General features: G+C 45.5%; 2 protein-coding genes across 2 annotated transcripts in view; one reads left to right on the top strand and one right to left on the bottom strand.

Moving 5' to 3' along the window:
- The window catches only part of MORC3 (MORC family CW-type zinc finger 3), a 51756-nt gene extending 43791 nt beyond the window's left edge, over positions 1–7965 (bottom strand). Inside the window, exon 1 of the mRNA XM_064380137.1 lies at positions 7881–7965. Coding sequence (XP_064236207.1) covers positions 7881–7919 — 39 coding nt within the window. The 5' untranslated portion in view covers positions 7920–7965. The remainder of the gene's footprint in view (positions 1–7880) is intronic.
- On the top strand, positions 189–530 carry LOC105712610 (elongin-B-like). Its single transcript, XM_064379932.1, has one exon. It carries the CDS (start codon positions 189–191, stop codon positions 528–530), a length of 342 nt encoding a protein of 113 aa, XP_064236002.1.
- Positions 7966–20341: the final 12376 nt, after the last annotated feature.

Here is a 20341-nt window from a genome sequence, read left to right as displayed (position 1 = left end):
GATGGTACCAAACCATATATATGTTATGTTTTTTTCCTATACATAATGATAAAGTTCAATTTACAAATTAGGCATAGTAAGAAATTTACATTTTAGGTTGGGGAGGGACAGCCAGGCTGGGGGCAGCTGGGCCGCTGCAGTGGGCCCCGGGCTTTGCCCTCACGCTGGCCCGCCGCCCCCAGGAAGTCATGATCTGGTGCCACAAGACCACCGTCTTCACCAACGCCAAGGAGTCCAGCACGGTGTTCAAGCTGAAGCGAATCATCGAGGGCATCCTCAAGCAGCCACTGGACGAGCAGCGGCTGTACAAGGATGACCAACTCTTGGATGGTGGCAAGACACTGGGCAAGTGTGGCTTCACCAGCCAAACAGCATGGCCACAGGCCCCAGCCACAGCAGGGCTGACCTTCCAGGAAGATGACACCTTTGAGGCCCTGTGCATCAAGCCACTCTCCGGCCCGCCCAAGCTGCCCAACATGATGAAGCCCCAGGACTCGGGAAGCAATGCCAATGAACAAGCCGTGCAGTGAGGAGCCCCCCCAAGAGGCCCATTACCCTCAATAAAAGAGATTTGGGAGTGAATAACAAAAGAAATTAACATTTTATTATTTATTTAGAGATGGAGTCTTGCTCTGTTGCCCAGGCTGGAGTGCAGTGCGGTGGCTCACTGCAACCTCACCTCCAGGTTCAAGTGATTCTCCTGCCTCAGCCTCCCAAGTAGTTGGGACTACAGGTATGTGCCACCATGCCTGGCTAATTTTTTGGATTTTTTGGTAGAGACAGGGTTTCACCATGTTGGCCAGGCTGGTCTCAAACTTCTGATCTCAAGTGATCCGCCCACCTTGGCCTCCCAAAGTGCTGGGATTACAGATCTGAGCCACCATGCCTGGCCAAATTAACAACAACTTATTTTGTTTTAGAAGAACTTTGGCTCATTGCCCAGGCTGGAGTGCAATGGCAGGATCTCAGCTCAGAGCAACCTCCACCTCCCAGGTTCAAACAATTCTCCCACCTCAGCCTCCTGAGTAGCAGGGATTACAAGCATGTGCCACCACGCCCAGCTAATTTTTGTATTTTTAGTAGAGACAGGGAGAGACAGGAGTTCACCACATTGGCCAGGCTGGTCTTGAACTCCTGACCTCAAGTGATTCCCCTGCCTCGACCTCCCAAAGTGCCAAGATTACAGGCATGCACCACCAAGCCTGGCCAAATTAACAATAATTTAATAATAGAATGATACAATAATACCAAATCTGATAACCCCACAGCTACTAAGTGACTAATAGGTGGGCAGCACATATCCACAGCGTGGATACACTGGACAAAGGGATGATTCACATACCAGTTGCTACTCAGATGATGGGGCACAGTTTAGAATTTATGAACTATTTTTTCTTTTTTGTTTTGAGACCAAGTCTCGTTCTTGTCCCCCAGGCTGGAGTGCAATGCCGCAATCTGAGCTCACTGCAATCTCTGTCTCCCAGGTTCAAATGATTCTCCTGCCTCAGCCTCCTGAGCAGCTGGGATTACAGGCACCTGCCACCACACCTGGCTAATTTTTGTATTTTTAGTAGAGACGGGATTTCACCGAATTGGCCCAGCTGGTCTCAAACTCCTGACCTCAGGTGATCCACCCGCCTCGGCCTCCCAAAGTGCTGGGATTACAGGCGTGAGTCACCGCGCCTGACCTAGAATTTATGAACTATTTTTATAATTTTCCATTTAACATTTTCAGACCATGGTTGACTTTGGGTAATTGAAACTGAAGAAAGCAAAGCTGCAGAGAAGTGGGGACTACTGTAGTAAAATTCCTAGATAGAAAGTAGAATGGTGTTTGTCAGGTGCTGGGGAAGTTACAATTTAATGGGTACAGGGTTTTAGTTTTGCAGCAAGAATAGTTCTGGAGATTGATTACACAACAATCTGAATGTACTTAGCACAACTGAATTGAAACTTTAAAATGCTTAGGATAATAAATTGTATACTACATGTGTTTTATCACAATAATAATAACCAAACAAACAGCAAGTTAGCAAACTGAAACTTGTGAAACTCCTTTCTCCCTTTCATGCCAATTTCTAAGAGCTAGCAGCCAGGATTATGCCATGGCAGAAGACTAGATGTAGAATTCCTCCTTGGGAAACTAATTTTTAAAAGTTCTATTTGGTTCTTTAACAATTTCACCTGGCCTTCTGGATAGCATCTTGTTTTTGTTGTTCTCGTTTGTTAAAATTATTTTTAAAATTTTTAGTTTTAAAAAATATACTTGTTTTATGGTCCAACAGTTCCCACTTTTAATGGTCTACAAATACGGACATAGAGCATCCCAACAAAATGATTTCTTCCTATGTGATCACCCAACAGTGAAGGCCACCAAAGGACTAGCTCTATTCATGTATGAAAATCTTGTAGTTGGCTTTTAGTGTCTCACTTAAAAATGTGAGAAGGCTGACAGATGTGGTGGTTCATGACTGTAATGCCAGCACTTTGGGAGGCCAAGGCAGGTGGATCACCTGAGGTCAGGAGTTCAAAACCAGCCTGGCCAACATGGTGAAACTCCATCTCTACTAAAAATAAAATAAAATAAATCAGCTGAGCATGGTGGCGCATGCCTGTAATCCCAGCTACTTGCGAGGCTGAGGCAGAGGAATTGCTTGACCCTGGGAGGCAGAGGTTGCAGTGAGCCAAGACTGAATCACTGAACTCCAGCCTGGGCGACAAGAGTGAAACTCCATCTTAAAAAACAAAAACAAAAACAAAAACAAAATGTGAGAACGCTGTTTCTAGACATTTGAAAGTGTTTAAAATTAGAAACCAAGGCTGGGCGTGGTGGCTCACACCTGTAATCCAAGCACTCTGGAGGCCAAGGCAGGCGGATCACCTGAGGTCAGGAGTTCAAGGACAGCCTGACCCACATGGTGAAACCCTGTCTTATTATATACATAATAATAAATTAGAAACCAAAAACAATATACAGTAAAAGAAACATGAAGAAAATAGATAATGCAGTGAGCAAAAGAAAACTTCAAAAATACTTGGTCAATATATCTAGCAATAAGAATATTTTGTCATTCTTAATGTCTCAAAGACATTCAAAAACTGACGTTGTTTGTAACAATTAAAACTATGGTAAGAGCAAACTATGGTAAGTGGAGATAAGTGGAGGAAATCCCCCAAGGAGGGAGAAATGAGAAAACAGGAAATAAAAAAGAAAAATGGAGGTAAGAAAATGTCAAAATAAGAACGTTCTCCAGATCTTAAGGACTTGAGCTTCCAGGCTAAGTGCCCAATAAAATGCACAGACTCTAATATTAAACAATCAAGCACGTCTTTAAAATTTGGAAATAATTTCCAATCCAGAATGCAAATCCAGCCAAATTATATCATAATTCAAGAAAGACCAAAGGTAGCATGAATGTATTTTCAAGAAATGACAATTTTTTTCTTCCCATGAACCCTTTTCTCAGGAAGCTACACCGGTTTCTGGAAGGGTAGATATTCTCCACCACTAACAATAACAAAAATAGCAAATATTATTATGCACCTAGAGCACACACAGCCCTTTTATCTATCTGCTCTTGTAATTTTTTTTTTTTTTTCTGAGACAGAGTCTTGCTCTATCACCCAGGCTGGAGTGCAATGGGGCGATCTCAGCTCACTGCAACCTCTGCCTCCCGGGCCTCACCCTCCCGAGTAGCTGGGATTACAGGAACCCACCACCACACCCGGCTAATTTTTGTAATTTTAGTAGAAATGGGGTATCACCATCTTGGCCAGGTCTTGGTCTTGAACTCCTGACCTCGTGATCTACCCGTCTCGGCTTCCCAAAGTGATGGGATTACAGGCATGAGCCACCACGCCTGGCCTCATGTAAGTTTTAAAACAACACTTTGAGGTAGGTAAGATTATTACTGCCATCATTCAAATTGGAAACTCTGGCACAAAGAGGTTAAATGACTTAGCCAAGGACATGCACCCAATTATGAGTCAGAATTTGAACCCAAGAGAGTGGGCTTCAGAATGTCAGTCACTAAGCTACATATCAGAGGGATATGCGAGATGGAGACACATGGAAAGGGGAAGGAAATTTCCAGACAGATGTTAAAGGGAAGTCCCCAAATTACAACTGAGCCGATGACTCCCAACTGACTTCCGAATGACAAAATACTGGGTGTGTCTGAATCCATCTGGAAAAGAGATCCCAGTTCTCTAGATGTCCGGATGATCGGTACAGAGAAAAACTAAAGAAAACAAATATAAATCAGTTAACTTCAGGGAAAACAAAAGGTTTGTATAGGAAAGAAAATGCAATCATACTACACTAGTTGGCTCATTTGTGAGTAAGAGTAATAACAAACCATATAGTAATTTAACTAAAAAAAAGTGGTAAAAGCATTGGAAGTATGAGAGGTTGTGAAGAGTGTGTGTCAGCTAAATCCACAGCAGGATTTCCGAAAAAAAAATCAACAACAAAAACCAAAGTATATGCATTTCACATCACTAGAATTACAGAGGTAAAAAGCAAAAATTTTAAAATGTTTTTGTCGGGGCTGGGCGCGGTGGCTCACGCCTGTAATCCCAGCACTTTGGGAGGCCGAGGCGGGTGGATCACGAGGTCAAGAGATCGAGACCATCCTGGTCAACATGGTGAAATCCCGTCTCTACTAAACATATAAAAAATTAGCCGAGCATGGTGGTGCATGCCTGTAGTCCCAGCTACCCGGGAGGCTGAGGCAGGAGAATTGCCTGAATCCAGGAGACGGAGGTTGCGGTGAGCCGAGATCGCGCCATTGCACTCCAGCCTGGGTAACAAGAGCAAAACTCCGTCTCAAAAAAAAAAAAAAAAAAATGTTTTTGTCATTCTGCATTTCACCCTCGGACATCCTAAATGACTTTTTAAAAGTTTTTGTCACTCTGCATTTCATCCTGACCTCCTAAATGACTTTTTAAAATGTGTATACATTGGGCAGAGCACAGTGGCTCAGGCCTGTAATCCCAGCACTTGAGGTGGCAGGGAGGCGGAAGGATCACCTGAGGTGGAGAGTTTGAGACCAGCCTGGACAACATGGTGAAACTCCGCCTCTACTAAAAATACAAAAATTAGCCCGGTGTGGTGGCCCACACGTGTAAATCCAGCTACTCAGGAGGTGGAGGCAGGAGCACTGCTTGAAACCGACAGGTGGAGGCTGCAGTAAGTCAAGATCATGCCACTGCACTCAAGCCTGGGTGACAGAGTGAGACTTTACCTCCAAAAAAAAAAAAAATTAGGTGGCTCATGCTGGTAATCCCAGCACATTGGGAGGCTGAGGCAGGCAGACATGGTGAAACCCAGTTTCTACTAAAAATACAAAAATTAGCTGGGCGTTGTGGCAGGCGCCTGTAATCCCAGCTACTCGGGAGTCTGAGGCACGAGAATCGCTTGAACCCGGGAGGTGACTGCAGTGAGCTGAGATGGTGTCAATGCACACTCCAACCTGGGCGACAGAGCTAGACTCCATTTCTCAAAAAAAAAAAAAAAAAAGTGTATCCATTAAGGGATCACCTTTTGTGGCTTAAAATGTAAGACTTTTGACTAATACATTAGCTCATTAATTTTTTTTCTTTTTTTTTTGAGACGGAGTCTCACTTTGTCACCCAGGCTGGAGTGCAATGGCACGATCTCAGCTCACTGCAACTTCCGCCTCCAGGGTTCAAGAGATTCTCCTGCGTCAGCCTCCCAAGTAGCTGGGATTATAGGTGCCCGCCACCAAGCCAGGCTAATATTTTGTATTTTTAGTAGAGATGGGGTTTCACTATGTTGGTCAGGCTGGTCTCCGTCTCCCAAAGTGCTGGGATTTTAAGCATGAGCCACCTTGCCCCACCAGCTCATTAATTTCTATCTCCATTAATGCAAGCATTTGAGAACTATAAGCAAATAATATGGCTATATTCCAATAAAATTTTATGGAAACTGAAACTTGTATTTCGCATAATTTTTACGTCACTAAACATGCTTCTTTTTTTCTCAACCATTTACAAATGTATAAATCACTCAGCCTTCAGGCCATACAAAAACAGGTGTCAGGCTGGATTTGGCCCATCAGCTGTATGTAGTTTGCCAACTCCTGACCTAAAGCAAAAGCAAAGAGGCTGCAGATGGGAGATCTCTGTCATACGGTTCCCAACAGCCCGTATTACCCACAAAACAAAGACCCAGCACATGGACAGCAGCTACACCCAGAGTGCCAGCTAACAAATGCCGGTCTCTTAAGGCTGTTTGACCATTATCTCTGCTTCCTTTCTCCCCTCAATCTTGAAGAGCAAAAGTCTACAACAATGGCCCAGAGGCCGGGAAGGAAGAAGAGAATCAAAGGACAGAAACAGTTAAGAAATCAACTCACTCCTTTTCTCCACTACAAGTTTCTGGGCCTGAACAAGACTGAACCTCGGGAGGGGAAGGGAAGGAGGGGCGGAGGGAAGATAGGAGAAAGAGGAGGAAAGGGAGAGAGAGAAAATAAAGATTGTAAACTGATGAGGCCAGACTTTACAATACCTTAAGCTAATGGGAAAGCGTCAGTCGGCCCAGATTCACACAAGTGGGGAATAATTGTTTACAGCCGGTGGCAAAACACACACACACACACACACACACACACACACACAAAGTTGCTCTCTATTTTCAAACTACCAAAGCCTATCTCACTCAATAAACCAGTTATATAACGAAAGGATGGACATTTATCCAGAATACATAAAGAACTTTTACAAGTCACAAGAAAAAAATCAATAAAGATCCACCCAAAAGAAAAATATAAAATGGTCAAAGGATACGAATAGGCAATTCAAAACACACACACAGACACACAAAACCACAAAGACTAATACATGCGAAGAGTTCGACTACACAGTCAAGGAAATGCAAGTAAAACCAGGCATCATTTCACAAAGATAGGACTCGAAAAAATTTAAAGTCCGATAACACCAGGTGTTAGAATCTGGCTAAACGAATGAAAGAAATCGCAGAGCAAAGCACCAATTATTCACTACGGGTTTGTACCCCAAGCAGTCACTACCAATTCGAATGTTAAAATTAATGGCACCGGGACAATTATTCTTTGGCAAGAGTCAACAACTTTCAGTGAATACGAACATTTCTGCTTAGCATCAACTGCGCTCACAAGGAAGAAAACTTTTTTAGGATAATCAGGTGGGGAAGCCACGCCCACATTTCTTGGACGTGAGAGTTCAAGTCCTCTTGAGTGACCGCTCCCTGCGATTTAAGATACGTGAAACGCTTGCAGGGTTTCCGTGAAATAGAAACGCCCCCAAACAGACGCAACGCGGGATAAAGAGAAGAGCTCGGTGATCTAGTGTCTGAGCCCCAGGGCTTCCATTGCCAAGGAAGCTGCGGGCACTGACAGGAATCAGGCAGACTCATCCCGGCTCCGCTAGCCTGAGGGCAGCCCCGGAGCCCAGTCCCCCTCACCGGCGTTTCTGGATGCGGAAACTGCTCCCTCCCACCACGGTGCCCCACGGGCTTAAGAGGGTCAGGGGCTCCGCGGCCCGGGGGCAGGCGGAACTCCCGCCGAGGCCTCGCCCGCGAACGACAGCTGCGAGGAGGCTAGGAGGGAGCTGGAAGGAGGGGCCGCGGCCCTGGTCCGCCCCGAAGCCACAGGAGCGAAACTGAAACACAATGCGGAGGCGATGGAACGCAGCCCGGCCCTCAGCCGAGCCACTCCGCCGACGGGAGCGAGATGGCCGCCCTCTCCTCGGCCCCGCCGCAGCCCCCGCCGCCGCACCGGGCCCACAAGCCGCCACCGCCCACTGCCAGCCCCCCCCTCGCTTGCCCGCCTGCCCGCCCTCCTGGGACACGGCCCGCTCCACCCCTCGTGGCTGCTCACCGCGCTGAGGCGTATCCCGCGGGGTGGCTGTGCCGCCATCTTGAGCGAGCTACAAAGCCAGGACCGGCCTCAACCGCAACACGACTGGGAGACGGTGGAACGACTGGAGCCCTGGAGGTCACGCCCACTTCCGGGGAGGGGCGCGCGACTGACCCCTCCCACCCACTTCCGCCTCCAGGCAAAGCCCAACTGGGAGCTTGGGGAAGGTGAATTGCCTGGCTGGTTAAAGCAGGGTACGCTGGGAGCTGAGGTCCCAGCGCTGGGCCCTGCGGGCCTAGAGCGCATGCGCGAGGGGCGACAGGCCGGTACCTTGCTGGACACCAAGCTGTACCTGGAGACTTGGGGGTCGCGAGTTTGAAGCCTGGCGCGAGGTGTGGTGTAACCGAGACAGGTGAACTCCAGGCACTTAACCTGGTAGGATGTGAACTGCACTGAAAAAAAGCCATTCCCTATCCACTGGTGTCCATAAAGACGGAAATTATTGCCCTGAAAATTATCAACTTCTGATTCAATAAAAAAAAAAAAAGAGTCCTACCGCCTAGCGCGGTGGGTAACGCCCGTAATCCCAGCACTTTGGTAGGCTGAGGCGGGCAGATTACTAGAGGTCAGGAGTTCGAGACCAGCCTGGCCAATATGGTGAAACCCTGTCTGTACTTCAGGCCTGGTGGTGTGCGCCTGTAATCCCAGGAGAATCGCCTGAACCCCAGAGGCTGAGATTGCGGTGAGCCGAGGTCACACCATTGCACACCAGCCTGGGCGCAACCAGGCTCCATCTCAAAAAAAAAGAAAAGAAAGAGTCCTAAAGGCTAAAACCTGGGTGCAGTGGCTCACACCTATAATCCCAACACATTGGGAGGTCGAGGCTGGGGGATCATTTGACATGGGTTCAAGACCAGCCCGGCCAATATGTGGAACCCCATCTTTACTAAAAATACAAAAATTAGCTGGGCGTGGTGGTGGGCGTCTGTAATCCCAGCTACTCAGGAGGCTGAGGCAGGAGAATTGCTTGAATCCAAGAGGTGGAGGTTGCAGTGAGCCAAGATGGCATCACTGCACTCCAGCCTGGGGCTCTGGTGACAGAGCAAGTCTCTCAAAATTAATTAATTAATTATTTTAAAAAGCAAAATAGGCTGGGCACTTTGAGATGCTAAAGCATGAGGATCTCTTTGACCCAGGAGTTCAAGATGAGCCTGGGCAACACGGGGAGACCTCATTACAAAAAAAAATGTTTTTAAGTTAGCTGGCCGGTTGTGGTGCCTCACCCCTGTAATCCCAGCACTTTGGGCAGCTGAGGTGGGCGGATCACCTGAGGGCAGGAGTTTGAGACCAGCCTGGCCAACATGAAGAAACCCCATCTCTACTGTTGGATATAATGAGTTCTAAATTTCTCTTCAAAGAATCAGTATGTCGGTATGTTCAGTACTTTGTCCTTCATTTTAAAGTTTAACTTCCTTGTAGTTTCAGTAAACAACCTTCTCCACCAGTTCTAATCAGTAGTTCACATCTATTCCCCTCGGCCAATATTCAACATTCTTGAAGAAAATTTTCAACCCAGAATTTCATATGCAGCCAAACTAAGCAAAGGAGAAATAAAATCCTTTACAGACAAGCAAATGCTGAGAGATTTTGTCACCACCAAGCCTGCCTTACAAGATCTCCTGAAGGAAGCACTAAATATCAAAGGAAAAACTGGTACCAGCCACTGCAAAAACATACCAAATTGTAAAGACCATCATCACTATGAAGAAACTGCATCAACTAACAGGTAAAATAACCAGCTAGCACCATAATGACGGGATCAGATTCACACATAACGATATTAACCTTAAATGTAAATGGGCTAAATGCCCCAATTAAAAGACACAGACTGGCAAATTGGATAAGGAGTCAAGACCCATCTCATGTGCAAAGACACACATAGGCTCAAAATAAAGCAGTGGAGGAATATTTACCAAGCAAATGGAAAACAAAACAAAACAAAAAAAAGCAGGGGTTGCAATCCTAGTCTCTGATAAAACAGACTGTTTGTTGTTTTTTTTTTAAGACGGGGTTTCACCATGTTGGTCAGGCTGCTCTTGAACTCCTGACCTCAGGTGATCCGCCGGCCTCGGCCTCCCAGAGTGCTGGGATTACAGGTGTGAGCCACCGCACCCCGCCTAAAACAGACTTTAAACCAGCAAAGATCAAAAAAGACAAAGAAGGCATTACACAATGGTAAAGGGATCAATGCAGCAAGAAGAGTTAATTATCCTAAATGTATATGCACCTAATACAGGAGCACCCAGATTCATAAAGCAAGTTCTTAGAGACCTGCAAAGGGACTTAGACTCCCACACAATAATAGTGGGAGACTTTAACACCCCACTGTCAATATTAGACAGATTAACAAGACAGAAAAATTAAACAAGGCTTTTTAGGACTTGAACTGAGCTCTGGTCCAAGAAGACCTAATAGACAACTACAGGACTCTCGACCCCAAATCAACAGAATATACGTTCTTCTCAGCACTACATCACACTCATTCTAAAATTGAACACGTAATTGGAAGTAAAACACTGCTCAGCAAATGAAAAAGAATGAAAATCATAACACACAGTCTCTGGGACCACAATGCAATCAAATATGAACTCAGGATTCAGAAACTCACTCAAAACCACACAACTACATGGAAACTGAACAACCAGCTCCTGAATGACTACTGGGTAAATAACGAAATTAAGACGGAAATAAATCAGTTCTTTGAAACCAATGACAACAAAGACACAACATACCAGAATCTCTGGGGCACAGCTAAAACAGCGTGTAGAGGGAAATTTATAGTGCTAAATGCCCAAAGGAGAAAGTGGGAAAGATGTAAAATCAACACCCTAACATCACAGTTAAAAGAACTAGATAAGCAAGAGCAAACGAATTCAAAAGCTAGCAGACGACAAAAATAACTAAGATCAGAGAAGAACTGCAAGAGCTAGAGACACAAAAAAAAAACTTCAAAAAAAATCAATGAATCAGCTGGGCTCGGTGGCTCACACCTGTAATCCCAGCACTTTGGGAGGCTGAGGCAGGTAGATCACAAGGGCAAGAGATCGAGACCATCCTGGCCAACATGGTGAAACCCCGTCTCTACTAAAAAATATAAAAATTAGCTGGGTGTGGTGGCACATGCCTGTAGTCTCATCTACTCAGGAAGCTGAGGTCGGAGGATGGCTTGAGGTCGGGAGGCAGAGGTTGCAGCAAGCCAAGATCACACCACTGCACTCCAGCCTGGGCAACAGAGCAAGACCCTGTCTCAAAAAATAAAAAATAAATATAAAAGATGTGCTGGCTATATGCCTGGCAATGTAGAAAGAATACAAGTGTGAGAAAAAGAGAAGAGGAGATAGAGGATGGAGAGAGCAGGTCCAAAAAAAAAAGTCTATTCAGTAATCTTATTGATAGTAGTGTTGCTATTATCAGAATGCTTTGTGTTTAAATTGGGCTAAAACTAATGAATAATTACCTGATATTCTAATCTATCATTCCCATACCCTCAAGAGCCAGAATTCTCAGAGTAATAAAAAAGAAATACACTGTAGGCTAGGCATGGCGGCTCAGGCCTGTAATCCCAGCAGTTTGAGAGGCCGAGGCAGGTGGATTGCCTGAGGTCAGGAGTTCAAGACCAGCCTGGCCAACGTGGTGAAACCTTGTCTCTACTAAAAATACAAAAATTAGCCAGGCGTGATGGCAGGTGCCTATAATCCCAGCTACTCGGGAGGCTGAGGCAGGAGAATCGCTTGAACCTGGGAGGCGGAGGTTGCAGTGAGCAAGGTTCATGGCACTGCACTCCAGCCTGGGTGAAAGAGCAAGACTGTATCTCAAAAAAAAAGAAAAAGATACACTATATAAATATAATATAGAGTCAAGCAAATACCCAGCCAGCAGTTTTGACTGTGAACTGGAGGCATCAAGGCTTATGGGGGATTCCTGATCATAGGAGCTGCTCAGCCACACACCTGTGCTGCCCATATCAGACAAATTCAAATTTACTTGTAAGTCTAAAGAACAAAAAGTCAAATCTCAATTTGCTATGAATCAGAAATATCACCATGAATTCATGAGGGGTTTTTTTTGCGGTGGGTTGTTTTTGTTTTTCTGTTTTGAGATGGAGTCTTGGCTGGGCATGGTGGCTCAAGCCTGTAATCCCAGTACTTCGGGAGGCTGAGGTGGGTGGATCACTTGAGGTCAGGAGTTCGAGACTAGCCTAGCCAACATAGTGGAACCCTGTCTCTACTAAAAATACAAAAATTAGCCAGGCGTGGTGGCAGGCGCCTGTAGTCCCAGCTACTCGGGAGGCTAAGGCAGGAGAATTGCTTGAACCTGGGAGGCAGAGGTTGCAGTGAGCTGAGGTCAAGCCACTGCACTCCAGCCTGGGCAACAGAGCAAGACTCCATCTCAAAAAAAAAGAGAGAGGCCGGGTGCGGTGTCTCACACCTGTAATCCCAGCACTTTGGGAGGCTGAGGCAGGTGGACCACCCGAGGGCAGGAGTTTGAGACCACCCTGGCCAACATGGCAAAACCCCATCTCTACTAAAAATACAAAAAATTAGCGAGGCATGGTGGAAGGTACCTGTAATCCCAGCTACTTGGGAGGCTGAGCCAGGAGAATTGCTTGAACCTGGGAGGTGGAGGTTGCAGTGAGCCGAGATCGCACCACTGCACTCCAGCATGGGTGACAGAGCAAGACTCTGTCTCAAAAATTAATTAGAAATAAATAAATAAAAAGAATTAGGATTGTAATCTCAAAATACCATTTTTTCTATGGTTATTTTTTTCAGGAGGAAAAAAGGCATCTGAGATGATTCATTTTAAGTCTGCCAAGAGAATCCTGGAAACTTGTCACACCAGAAAGCAAAGACACTATTAAAGACCACTGCCATTGTGTCAAACCGATTGAGAGCTAATTTGGACAGTTTTGTTAGGTTTCTCAAAAGACCAAATTTCAACAAATTTAGTTTAATGATCTAATTGGCTTTTTTTTGTGAGTCATAAATGGGCAGCATCTCATCTAAAAACAGAGGTTTTTAGACAGGACAGTTAGGTTTGTAAGGCAACTTGAGCAGGAACAAGAAAACAGCAAATACAAAAAGCAGATTGGTTAATATCTAGCTGCTTCAGGTCACGTTCCCTGTAGGGGAAAACAGAGAGGACTTCCTCATTATGCTGGCTAAAACCTACCCATCTGCATCAAATTAACAACTTGGTTTCATTTTGTGACATGCAACTTTGGCATGAGTGACTCCATTTTGTTCTGATCTGTTGGGTCTACTGCAAAAGTTCAATCCAAATAAATGGTTTCCCATAGATTTTATTTGCTTGTTTTTATTTATTTGTTTGTTTGTTTGAGATGGAGTCTTGCTCTATCACCCAGGCTGGAGTGCAGTGGCACAATATTGGCTCACTGCAACCTCCACCACCCAGGTTCAAAGGATTCTCCTGCCTCAGCCTCTCAAGTAGCTGGGACTACAAATGCGTGCCACCACACCCAGCTTATTTTTGTATTTTTCATAGAGATGGGGTTTTGCCATTTCGCCAGGCTGGTCTTGAAATCCTGACCTCAGGTGATCTACCCACCTCGGCTTCCCAAAGTGCTGAGATTACAGGCATGAGCCACCGTGCCCAGCTTAAACTCCGACTTTTTCTTTCTTTCTTTCTTTCTTTTTTTTTTGAGACGGAGTTTCGCTCTTGTTACCCAGGCTGGAGTGCAATGGCACGATCTCGGCTCACCGCAACCTCCGCCTCCTGGGTTCAGGCAATTCTCCTGCCTCAGCCTCCCGAGTAGCTGGGACTACAGGCTCGTGCCACTATGCCCAGCTAATTTTTGTATTTTTAGTAGAGACAGGGTTTCACCGTGTTGACCAGGATGGTCTCGATCTCTTGACCTCATGATCCACCCACCTCTGCCTCCCAAAGCGCTGGGATTATAGGCATGAGCCACCGCGCCCAGCCCAGATGGGTTTTATTTAACTCTATTATATTGTGACTTACTTTCCATTATGACTCTGGCATTAAATTAGGTGACAAAGAAGAAAATATTTTAACCCAGAACTTGTTTCTTAGCCATATATATATATATTTTTTTTTGAGACAGAGTTCCACTCTTTTGCCCAGGCTGGAGTACAATGGTGCCATCTCGGTTCACCGCAACCTCCACCTCCCTGGTTCAAGCGATTCTCTTGTCTCAGCCTTCCAAGTAGCTGGGATTACAGGCATGCGCCACCATGCATTTTGTATTTTTAGTAGAGATGGGGTTTTCTTGTCTGTTAGGCTGGTCTTGAACTCCTGAACTCAGCTGATCTGCCCACCTTGGCCACCCCAAGTGCTGGGATTACAGGTGTGAGCCACTGGATCCCACTCTTTGCCATATTTTGTACTAGCCCTGCAAAGCCGTCCTTTGTAGGGGGAAATTTGCATCTGTAAATAATCTCTATTAACACAGCTAGATCTCTTCCCTAATATTGAAAAAATTAAGAGTCCAATACCTTTTAAAGGTCTGAATAGAAAATGTTTGTCATCTGTTGTCTCTAAGGGCATTCAGTATAAAGACTTCAAAAGAACCTTGGTCTCCACAATCTTTTTTTCTGAGACAGAGCCTTACTCTTTTGAACAGGTTGGAGTTCAGTGGGGCAATTTCGGCTCACTGCAACCTGCACCTGCTGGGTTCAAGCGATTCTCCCACCTCAGCCTCTTGAGTAGCTGGGATTATAGGCACCCACTACCATGCCTGGCTAATTTTTTTTTTTTTTTTTTTTTTTTTTAGTAGAGATGGGGTTTCCCCATGTTGGCCAGGAGGTTGGTCTCGAGCTCCTGACCTCAAATGATCCACTCACCTTGACCTCCCAAAGTGCTGGGATTACAGGCTTGGGCCACCGTGCCCAGCCTCCACAATCTTTTATCTTAACCTGAACATTTCCTTTCTATTGATCCCAGGTCTTTAGACAAACTCAACCAATTGTTAAACAGAAAATATTTAAATTTACCTGAACCCTGCCCCTCCCCCCCTGCCCACCTTTGAGTTGTCCTACCTTTCTGGACCAAATAGATGTGTGTGGTTTTTTTTTTTTTTCTTTTTGAGATAGAGTTTTGCTCCTGTCACCAGCCTGGGGTGCAATGGTGTAATCTTGGCTCACTGCAACCTCTGCCTCCTGGATTTATGTGATTCTCCAGTCTCAGTCTCCCGAGTAGCTGGGATTACAGGTGCCTGCCACCATGCCCAGCTAATTTTTGTATTTTTAGTAGAGACGTGGTTTCACCATGTTGGCCAGGGTGGTCTTGAATGCCTGACCTCAGGTGATCCATCCGCCTTGGCCTTCTAAAGTGCTAGGATTACAGGCGTGAGCCACCGTGCCCAGTCAGCAGATGCATCACAATTTATTTAGCCAGTCTCCTACTGGAGAACACAGAGTTTGTCTCCAATTTTTGCTATTATCAGCACTATCTTATATTTTATTTATTTATTTATTTTAAGACATCTCCAATTTTTGCTATTATCAGCACTATCTTATATTTTATTTATTTATTTATTTTAAGACAGTCTTACTCTGTCGCCCAGGCTGAAGTGCAGTGGCACAATCTCAGCTCACTGCGACCTCTGACCCCCCAGGTTCAAACAATTCTCCTGCCTCAGCCTTTTGAGTAGCTGGGATTACAGGGGTGTGCCATCATGTCTGGCTAATTTTTGTATTTTTAGTATATATGGGGTTTCACCATGTTGGCCAGGCTGGTCTTGAACTCCTGACCTCAAGTGATCACCCACCTCGGCCTCCCAAAGTGCTGGGATTACCAGCATGTTGGATACAATGAGTTCTGGATTTCTCTTCAAAGAATCAGTATGTCAGTAGGTTCAGTTCTTTGTCCTCCATTTTAAAGTTTAACTTCCTTGCAGTTTCAGTAAACAACCTTTTCCATCAGTTCCAATCAGTAGTTCACATGTGTTCCCCATGGTCCCCTTCTCTGCCCTGACTCATCCTGGTCACCTGCTCTGGTCACCTGCTCTGGTCACCTGCTCTGACCTGTCCCATAACTGTCCTTACAACCAAACTACCCACCCACCACTCCAGTTGGTACCCCTGCTCTCTTTAAAATAGCCAATCCAAATTAGCCTAGACTGTGCCGTCTAACCCTAGCCAATAGGGGAACGACACAGCAGCAGGGACTACCTCCATCAGGAATAAGAACCCTTCCCCGCCTTGTCCAGGTGTGTGCTCACCACTGTTCCATCTGTGAGCTGCAGCCTTCTGTAGAAGTAAATTGCCTGCTGAGGAGGTTTATATTCGAGTGCTACTTTTTTTGTGGCACCAAAAGTTTACATGTAACAGGCGTGAGCCACTGCACCTGGCCAGTGCTACTTTAATGAATAACTTGTACATAAATCATTTTGCACATATGCACATATATCAGATAATTTCCTGGAAATAGATTTGCTGGGTCAAAAAGTACATGCATTTGTAATTTTGATAGAAATTGCCATTTTTCTCCAGAGAGATTGAACCAATTTATATTCCCACCTGCAATATATGAGGTATTCTATTTTCCCTTATTACTGATACCGGCTAAATGACCAGTGAATAGTATTTCAGAGCGATTTTTGTTTTTTTCTAACTTTTGTAAATTTGGGTATATTTTATATATGTAAAGGTCAATTGTATTTTTTGGTAAACTCCTTATTCATATCTTTTGCCTATTTTTCTTTTTCTTTTTCTTTTTTTGTAGGCATTCTTCAAGTATTGGAGAAGTTAGCCCTTTGTGGTAAGAGCCTGAAATATTTTTCTCAGTTTGTCATTTATCTTTTACCTTGCTTATGTTATTGATAATGCAGATTTTTTTTTCATTCTGACACAGAGCCTTAATCTGTTGCCCAGGCTGGAGTGCAATGGTTCAATCATAAGTCACTTTAGCCTTGAACTCCTGGGCTCAAGTTATCTTTCTGTCTCAGCCTCCTGAGTAACTGTCAGGCCTCCATGTGCAAGCCTGGACCCAGAAAGTCTGAATTCCTGCCTGCCTCGGCTGATCACCCCGACCCCTGCCTGGGTTTGCCATTATCCCTGATTGCCCAGCAAAGCTTCCCTGGGACATTAAGCTTCTCTTCCCACCTTGCCATCTTAACTGTTATTATGATAATGTGAATACTCCTCACCCCACCCGCCATTGTAACTGAATTTATGGTAATGGATACCCGTAGCCCCACCACTATAAATAATCTTAATCTATTAACACCCCTACCCCTTCCCCAAAAGATTTGCCCCAACCTATAAAACTAACTCCTATCCCACCACCCTTTGCTGACGCCCTTTTCGGCCTCAGCCCACCTGCACCTAGGTGAAGAAACAGCCATGTTGCTCACACAAAGCCTGTTTGGGGGTCTCTTCATTCAAAGCACTTGTTTATTTTATTTTATTTTATTTTATTTATTTTTTTAAGATGGGGTTTCACCATGATGGCCAGGCTGGTCTTGAACTCCTGGCCTCAGGTGATCCACCCATCTCGGCCTCCCAAAGTGCTAGGATGACTGGTGTGAGCCACCGCGCCCGGCCCAAAGCACTTGTTTTAACAGAAACTGGGGCTACAGGTTTGTGCTGCCACGCCCAGCTGATTTGCTGATTTTTTTTTTTGTACAGATGCAGCCTTGCTCTGTTGCCCAGCCTTGTCTCAAACTCCTGGTCTCAATCAATCTTCCTGCCTCAGCCTCCTGAGTGACTGGGACTACAGGTGTGTCACGGTGCCTGCCTGGCTTCATGTGTACATGTTAACCTCATTGATTGCTATTAGGCAATCATAGTCTTCAGCTGGCCACAAGAACTACCCCTCCCAAAACATTAAACAACTTGTCTGTTTCCTGACAAAATTAATTATTTATTTGATTTTTGATTTTTGATTTTTTTTTTTTTGAAACAAAGTCTTGCTCTATTGCCCAGGCTAGAGTGCAGTAGTGTGACCTGGGCTCACTGCAGCCTCTGCTCCCATATTCAAGTGATTCTCCTGCCTCAGCCTCCCAAATAGCTAGGAATACAGGTATGCACCACCATTTCTTGCTAATTTTTTTTTTTTGAGATGGAGTCTCCCTGTGTCCCCCAGGTTGTAGTGCAGTGGTGCGATCTCAGCTCACTGCAATCTCCACCTCCCAGGTTTGAGCGATGCCTCCCAAGTAGCTTGGACTATAGGCACGTGCCACCATGCCAGGCTAATTTTTCTATTTTTAGTAGAGACGGGGTTTCACCATGTTGGCCAGGATGGTCTTGACCTCATGATCCACCTGCCTCAGCCTCCCAAAATGCCAGGAATATAGGCGTGAGCCACCGCATCTGGCCTAATTTTGTATTTTTAGTAGAGATGGGGTTTCACCATGTTGACCAGATGGTTTTGAATGCCTGACCTCAAGTGATCCCTCCCAAAGTGTAGGGATTACAGGTGTGAGTCATCCGGCTCCACCACGAAATTTAGATTGTTATCCTGGATAAGACAGAAACAAACAAAACACAATAGGAGGAGAAATGTGGAAGAATATTCAATCGAGTCCTTCTCAGTTAACGCAGTATCATTAGTATAACACAAAGAGCTGCAAGAAGTGCTGTTGTGCACGGAGTTCTGTTTGGTTGTCAAAGGGTCCAGTAAGAATTAAGGACAACCCCAGTGAGGACAGCATGGGTGATCTTCACAGAGATGCGTCAGTGGGGTTGGACTGTAGTTGAGTAGTCCTGGAACCAGCAAGGAAGAGGTAAAAAGCGTGCTGGAGGGGCTGGGTGTATTAGTTCATACCTGTAATCCCAGCACTTTAGGAGGCTGAAGTTGGAGGATTGCCTGAGTCCAGGAATTTGAGACCAGCCTGGGGAACATAGGGAGATCCAGTCTCTACAAAAAAATTTTTTAAAAGGCCAGGCTTGGTGGCTCATGCCTGTAATCCCAGCACTTTGGGAGGCCGAGGAGGGCAGATCACCTGAGGTCAGGAGTTCAAGACCAGCCTGGCCAACATGGTGAAACCCTATCTCTACCAAAAATATAAATAATTAGCTGGATGCGATGGCATGTGCCTGTATCCCCAGATACTCAGGAGGCTGAGGCATGAGAATCGCTTGAACTCAGGATGTGGAGGTTGTGGTGAACTAAGATGGCACCATTGCACTCCAGCCTGGGTGACAGAGTCAGACTCTTGTCTCAAAAAAAAAAAGAAAAACAAAACTTAGCTGGGTGTAGTGGCACGTGCCTGTAGTCCCAGCTACTCTGGAAGCTGAGGTACGAGAATTGCTTGAATCTAGGAAGCGGAGGTTGCAGTGAGCTGAGATCACACTGCTGCACTCTAGCCTGGGCGACAGAGTGAGACCCTGTCTCAAAAACAAACAAACAAAAAGCATGCCAGGGACAGTATCCTTGTGAGCAAAAGGTGGGTGAACAGTGAAATTGTATCTGCCTTGGGGAGATGATTATTAAGATGATGAAAGGTCCATGTTTTGGGCAGAAAACCCACTGTTCTCTGAGCCCCCCACCTGTCTAGTCTCACAAATTAGTTGATTAAACATCTGGTTTACCAGCCTCCCCTCTTCCTTTTAGCACCACCCTGGGCAGATACATCAACCTTCAGGTTCATCCGGGCACCTATATACGCCAGACACCGCTAGGGAATGAAGATACAGACCCTGTTTGTTTCATAAAAGGGCTCCTGCCTCACAGCCAGCAATGGGCAGTTCTGTTTTTAGGTGCAATCCTAGGGCCACCCTGTGGCAAAGTCCCTCCCTGTACCTGAGGAAGGACAGAAAGAGAGCAAGAAGTTCCTCAGAACCAAATCTCAGACTGGCTCCCATATATTTGTTAAATAAACCAACAAATGACTTAACTAGGACTCTGCCAGGTGGAGGAGGAGGAGAAAATAATATCAAGCAGTTGGAATATGTCATGAAATGCAAGAGATGATAATGCTGAGCAGTTGGTGGAAGCGGAAGAGATAGATAAGTGGCCGCCAGGAAGGAGGCTAGAAAGAAAGGCCCATCTGTTCCCAAAGGTCATTATTATAACCTCAGTACAGGGTAAAACATCAAGTGACTTCCATTTCTATAGCCAAAACATTGAAGGACAAGTTTATGCTTAATTTGCTGCCTCTCATCTGCTTCTGGTTGACTTAGGGGTGAAAAATACCTCTGCGGATGGGACAGGGGCTTGCTCATCCGAGAAGGGGCAGCCCTGGCTTTCTCCACCTGCAGAACAATCACACTTGTCTCCCTGCCCTGACCTTCAGCCCACAGTATTTGTTTTCACTGTGGTGAAATATATATACAATTTTACTACTGTAACTTTTTTTTTTTGAGATGGAGTCTTGCTCTGTCGCAGGAGCTGGAGTGCAATGGCACAATCTCGGCTCACTGCAACCTCTGCTTCCCGGGTTCAAGTGATTCTCCCGCCTCAGCCGCCTGAGTAGCTGGGATTACAGGTGCCTGCCT

The sequence above is a fragment of the Aotus nancymaae genome, unplaced genomic scaffold (genome assembly GCF_030222135.1).
Source record: "Aotus nancymaae isolate 86718 unplaced genomic scaffold, 86718_ANA_hifiasm-v0.15.2.pri h1tg000022l_1, whole genome shotgun sequence".
In the NCBI taxonomy this organism is placed as follows: domain Eukaryota; kingdom Metazoa; phylum Chordata; class Mammalia; order Primates; family Aotidae; genus Aotus; species Aotus nancymaae.
The sequence above is the reverse complement of the archived record's forward strand: the minus strand, read 5'-3'. Positions and strand labels throughout refer to the sequence as shown.